Source organism: Suricata suricatta, chromosome 7 (assembly GCF_006229205.1).
Source record: "Suricata suricatta isolate VVHF042 chromosome 7, meerkat_22Aug2017_6uvM2_HiC, whole genome shotgun sequence".
Taxonomy (NCBI): domain Eukaryota; kingdom Metazoa; phylum Chordata; class Mammalia; order Carnivora; family Herpestidae; genus Suricata; species Suricata suricatta.
In genome coordinates, this window is record NC_043706.1 from 138,415,580 (window position 1) to 138,421,715 (window position 6,136).

At 50.0% G+C, this 6,136-nt stretch overlaps 1 protein-coding gene across 1 annotated transcript in view; it reads left to right on the forward strand.

Moving 5' to 3' along the window:
- The window catches only part of MAP3K4 (mitogen-activated protein kinase kinase kinase 4), a 77,563-nt gene that overhangs the window by 61,092 nt on the left and 10,335 nt on the right, over nt 1-6,136 (forward strand). The window contains exons 19-21 of the mRNA XM_029943266.1: nt 1-87; nt 2,978-3,078; nt 3,682-3,803. The exon at nt 1-87 is cut by the window's left edge and continues 27 nt beyond it. Of these exons, the coding sequence (XP_029799126.1) occupies nt 1-87; nt 2,978-3,078; nt 3,682-3,803 (310 nt within the window). The remainder of the gene's footprint in view (nt 88-2,977; nt 3,079-3,681; nt 3,804-6,136) is intronic.

Sequence of the window (6,136 nt, forward strand, 5' to 3'; positions counted from 1 at the left end):
CCTCGCCGCGGCCGCCGCCAGCCGGCCCGGGCCCTCCGGCAGCGACGCTGCACCACCTAAACCCATCAGCAGTGCCCATGACACCAGGTAGTCCCCCTGCCCCGGCGCCACAAGCCCTGGGCTCCCCTCCCGCGCACGTCCGCTGTGAGCTCCGCCTTGGGGTCCGCCCGCGGGTGCCCCCACCTGCAGGCTCTCACACCCAGCCGCGCGAGTAGACGGTCTGCCTGGGTAACATTTCTCTGGAGCTGATGTTACGGGGTCACCAGTAACGAGTCTTCTGAGAGGGCATCAGACAAGAGAGCCCAGTCCCCACCGAAGGGGACAGCAGGGTTTTGGCAAGTAGTGCCTTTCCCGAGGGGGTCCGACCCCAAGGTGGTGCAGAGACGACGTCCAGATAATACCATCGGGTGGGGGTCTGCTTTAGGGGAGGGTCACTTTCCTAACCAGCTCTCCTCGTTTGTATGGTTATTGGTTAGAAGTAGTTTTAAAGTGGAAAAATGAATTCATGGGGTTTGTATCTTTCACGGAGAAAGTGTCAGTACTAGAGAGAGCCGTCGGACAGTTGGCACGCTCCAGAAAACTGGAGGTCTCCTGCGTGAAGTCTCTGTACCCGCTCTAGTCGTCTCGACAGAGGGTTTGAGCAAGTCCTCCTGCACTTGGTGGAGTCCCTCTTCATTCTACCCCTCTGGCAGAGGGGACGCACTGTCCCTATTCTCATCTTCCGATACAGGTGGCGATAGAGTCAAACTCTAGGGGTTGAGGGTAATCCGATCAAAAAAGACAAAACTGTAAAGAAACTCAGTGCTCGTACAAGATTTGAGTATGTCTTTGGCAAAAAGATGACATACAGCTTTAGAATCAAAAATACACTGAAATGTTTTTAGACTTTATAACACTCTGCAGTTTCTACATTTCCATTGTTCTCCTTCATTAACATAACAGATGCTCCTCATCCGCAGTGAGCAACATCTATAACCTAAAAAACGCCAGTATGTTACAGCTTAAGCTGTCCACTAAAACGATTAACCGTTAACACTAAGCGGACCCGCCTTCACCGTCTTCATGTATGTTCACAGTGTTTCAGGGCAGACGTTTTCCACACGCTGTTCTTGAAGTAGTGTTTTTTATAGGAATGTCTCACGGGGTTAAGGGAAGTGACCTGCCCCCCAGTGCACACCCCAGCCCTCTCCGGTAGACGCTGGTGCGGGCTCCCAGCATTCCTGCGGAACCGGAGCGGGGGAGAGGAGCGCCACAGCTCTCAGCGTCAGGAACTATGGCTGAAGGCGTTTGTGAATTGGAGGAATGGTACAGTGAGTGGATTTTAGTCTGAAGGCCAAGTACATGTGGTTGGCCTTCTTGTGCATTTAGTCTTAGGCTTTGCAGAAGTTGTTTTCAGTCCGGTATGAGGAGCATCTCCTAAGTATTCTCCATCTTTCGGATGAGTCTTGACACGCAGAGATTTCCCCACCAACATAGTGTGCCGTCTCGAGGGCCACTTGTCTGGAGGATGAGGCCTGCGTGACTCTCTGGCGGTGCATACGTGTTGGCTGCCAAGGGCTGCCCTGGGTTAGTGGGTGCGCTGCAGGGAAGCCACGTGAGGCCAGGACTTTGGGAGTCGCGGCACCGCCCCAGCCTAGCGGTGGGCAGTCCCCTCCCCCGTCTCAGAGACGTACCGGCCACGTGAGATATCACCATGCCCCACGGCGTCCCGTAAATGTTTTGATTTGGTTGGGTTTGACTTCGGGAACAGGCCAGGCTCTAATTATCTTACCATTGTTTATAACACTTGAGTGCGGTGTTCTCGTTGGAGCTGGCTCTTACCAGCTTTGAGACTGATTGTTCAGTTTTCGGGAATTTGGCTGTTCCCACTGAAATTGTAAGGCTCCGTGGCGGGCAGTTAAACGTTCACCGGCACACTACTTCACTTAAGGATTTTTTTTTGCCTTTCACCCTAGCACATATCTCTGAGGGTGTGGAATTGGCTGATTTTGTGTCTGGAAAATCAGGAAAATAGGGGTGTTGAGTGACTTGTCCTTGGTTTAGGAGTCCTGTGTTTTGTTAGTTAGGCATCAGTGATATTAGAAGTGTTACCCTGGGTTGGAGAGTTTAGGGAAGTAAAAAAGCGTGGTCTCCGGCATCATTTGTGAACATCTGGTCAGGAGACCACACTGTCCTCCGTCCGTTCTGCCTATCGCGAAAAAGAGCATAAACGCTACCGTACTTCAGACTGCCGACCAGGCACAGAGTACTGAACTTGTCAATACACTAATGCCGTATTCAGTGTGGGTTATTTGCATTACAGTGTTAACATTGCCCTTATTTAATTCTGGCTTTTACTCTTTTTGGGTTCGTTCTGGATTTCTAAACCCACTTAACTTTATTCTGGAAAAGCAGCAAATTAACCCTGTTCTTTCCGTGCTGAGTTCTTGCTGTCCACACCTTTGCTTGGCTGCTGCTTACGGAGTCACTAGGTGCTCCTTCCGTCCGCTTGTTAGCTTCAAAGTCTTTTGAATCATGTAATAATTTTACATTTTAAATGGAATTAAGCCCATATATATATAGAGTATGATCACAGTTTTAAATATTAGCCGGTTTGACTAATAATTTTTGTCCATCCTGAGCCACAGTGGAGGCACTTTCCCGACAAGTCACTGGGACTTCAGTAAATACTGTTTTGGCCTTATTTTTGCTGTTTTTAACTTAAAACAAGTGTCACGCAGTCAGGTTCCCGTGCATCAGCAGTGCCGGATACACATCTGGCTGCCTGCCCAGCCTCGGAGGAGGGTTCTCAGTGGCAGCGCCCTTGTTCTGGGCGCATAATGCTTTCCCTGGGGCTGTCCTCTCCTCGCTAGATGCCAGGGTCCCCAGCGGGCAGAACTACCCCGAGTTGAGAATCACCCCTCTGGAGGAATCTCACAGAGCTTTCGTTTGGAGTTCCACTGAATTGATTGCTGAATTTTTAAAAACACTAAAACAGGGGTTCCAGCGTCCCTGAGAATGACCGGCTGGCGTCCATCGCCGCAGAGTTACAGTTCCGGTCCTTGAGCCGCCACTCGAGCCCCACCGAGGAGCGCGACGGTGAGTGTGCGGCCTCGGCTGTGGTCCGTGGCTGACTCCCCCGCCTCAGCGCTCTAGTCTCCCTGCTTGTGCCCTAGGAGGGGTGGGGGAGGCGGGGGGGGGGGGCGGTGGAGCTCTCTGACTTCCTCTTACACAGAGATGCCTTCGTAGCTGTAGTTGCATTTTCTACGTCTGCTTCTGTTGTCTTTTAAAAATCATTATCTCTGATACTTTAATTGCCATGCGCTCTTAATTCACTTAAAAAACCAAGCCTGACCCCCTGTGTGTTAATGGTGTGCTGAGGTTTTATTACCACACAGGGCCTCTTGGTCGGGGGTTCCCTAAACAATCTGATGTCTGCTCAGTATTGCTGTCTGTTACTTACAGAAAGTTTATGTAGTTAAAGTCACGTAACACCATTGACAGCTTCTTAGCATGTATGCTTTTCTGGAATTGATTGTAGAGACGGGTTTTCATACTCATGTCAACTAGAAATTACTGACCAGAAAGGACAGGTTGATGACAATTAATCATTGCCACTCACCGCTTCAGTCTTGCTCTCAATTACATCAGCTCTGTCTTTTTCATAAATCTTAATTTGTGTGAAAAACATAATTCCTACAGAACCAGCATATCCAAAAGGTGATTCAAGTGGGTCAGCTCGAAGAAGTTGGGAACTTCGGACACTTATCAGCCAGACTAAGGGTAAGGGAGAGAATGTTGAATTTAAAATATTTAAGAATAAAGTGAGCAGTTTCAGATAAAATATGCTTTAGTTTTTGATTTATTAGGCCTTCTATGTTGATATTTAGTGATTTCTTTTAGATCTGTGACATCGCTTTCTTGTGTGCCCTATGTTTGTGTATGTTTCCTATTTCTTATATTAAGTTACAAGCTCCTTTGGATCCGGAACATGTTCTATGCACCTTTGTATCTTTAAGCAGTGTGATCCTATCTATATGTCACGTTGGGTGGGCCTCTGGCAGAATTCTTTATACGTGGGAAAAATATACTTAATATTCATGAAATGAATAACCGTTCATATCTTAGGCTAAATGGTAAAGTTCCTGAGAAGCCAGATGTCTGGCGAGGGTGATAACTGACAGAGCTGGGGCCGCCTTCCATGTGCCGCCTCTCTCCGAGTCCAGTGCCTGGCCCCTCTCCCTGCCCCTTGAAGTGTGTCACCCAGCAAAGCTGAGAACAGTCAGGGAGTTCATGAGGGAGTGAGGCTCGAGCTGGCTCTTAAAGGAAAAACAGGTCTGTGTCAAGCCAGGAGGCAAAGTGCATAATAAAACACGCATCTGGAGGCCCAGTGTCTAAAGAATAGACCAGCCCGATGGGGCAGCGTAGCTGGAAATGGACGTGACCTTGAAGGTGCTGGGGGAAGTCAGACCATGGCCGGTTTTTCGTGACAGATTAAGGCCTTACCGAGGGGTGGCAGGCACCCTCAGCCTCCTGAGCTGCTGGCGTGTTTGGCGAGCGGGAAGGAGGAACAGGAGGCCACCGGCGCAGAGTGAGCTGTGGCCCAGAGTGGGGGGGACCCGGGGAGATAGTTGCGTACCAGACTGAGGTGGGGTTCTGAAAACAGGAAGTGACCCTGCTGCAGCCTCTGCCAGGCCTTGGGCAGGTGGGGTGCGTGTGGAGGGTGTGGGCAGGAGACCCAGGGCCTGGGGCCTGGGAGACGGGCAGGAAGGGCCCTCACATAACCCGCAGTTCCCACGCATACCGGCTCTTTGGGGTAATTTTCAAAACAAATACTTTGTGGTCAAGAGAACTAGGGAACTCTTGGGAGACTTATAGTTCCCATTAACAAAGATGGAGAAACCTTGAGAAATTTTTTTACTGAAAAAAAAAAGCCTTTCCCAGAAATATTTGGCCGTGGAGTCGGTGGCCTCAGGACTGTGAGGTCTTGTTCAGAGCCGGGTGGACTTGGTGCGTCCTACACCGAGGCAAAGGAAACAGCGATTTGTGTTTTAGGGAAATGGTTGTCGTAAAAAACTGCACTTAGAACACGATGAACCTTTGGGAATTTCTCTTCTTGCATTAACCTTATGGCCATCGTGGTCCTCAGTGGTCTCTTTACCGGAAGTGCAGGTTCTGAGATAGGGAGGATGTGGTGTGAGGTGCGGTCCCGGGGACATGCATGACGCCGTTAGGTGGGTTGTGAAGTCAGCCTTTAAAAAAATAGGATGGAGTCTGTTCACTGTGTTTTGAAACTGTTCGATATCTGTGTGTGTAAAAGTTACTTCTCACTGTCAGTCGTGATCAGATAAGTTGGAGAACTAGACATGTAGAGCCAGAAGAAGTAAGGGAGAGGAATACCAGGGCTGAATCTTCACTAAGTGTGGCTGTGTCCCAGGCGCAAGGCTTAGCGCTTGACACGTACGATTTCATTAAATACTAATGGTAGCTCTGTGCTTGACATCTTTTACTCCCATCCCACGGATTAGGAATTGGATATAAGAAGTCAGTTAGGTTGCCCACTGTCAAACATGTGGAAAATGTCAAGGCCAGGGCTTTGCCCCAGGCTAGCTGGTTCCAGAGCCTTTGCTCTGGACTCTTCCCAGAGAAGGGACAGCTTAATTCCCTTCTCATCAGAGATGCTTCCAAGAAAAGGTGTGGGACCTCAGCCGAGCTGTGAGGGGGGAGATTACTCCCTGGGCACTGTAGCGGGAAGGAGGCATTTCAGGCAGGCAGGAAAGTGGGAACAGAGGCTTGGCAGTGGGGAAGGGCTTGGCGTGTTCTAGGAGTCTGTTCAATTTGGCTCGTCCGGGGCCTGTGGTAGGAGAATGCTTCTAAAGTGAACTGAGAAAGATAAACTGGTCCAAATTCTGCAGGGCCTCGAATCCCGTAGGAAGGGCTTGGATTTTTGGTAAACGGGTTGTTGATTTGAGTAGGAAAGGAATATGATCAGACTTTTCATGTTCGTTAGTTCTGGCCAACGAGAGTGGATTGGAGACAGGAGAGACTGGAGGCGGGTGGGGGATTACTGAGCAGCAGCCCAGGGGAGGAAGGTGTCCGCCGTGCCCAGGCAGCCTATAATTAACATGTGTACCTGTGTGGGGTGGGGTGGGGGGGG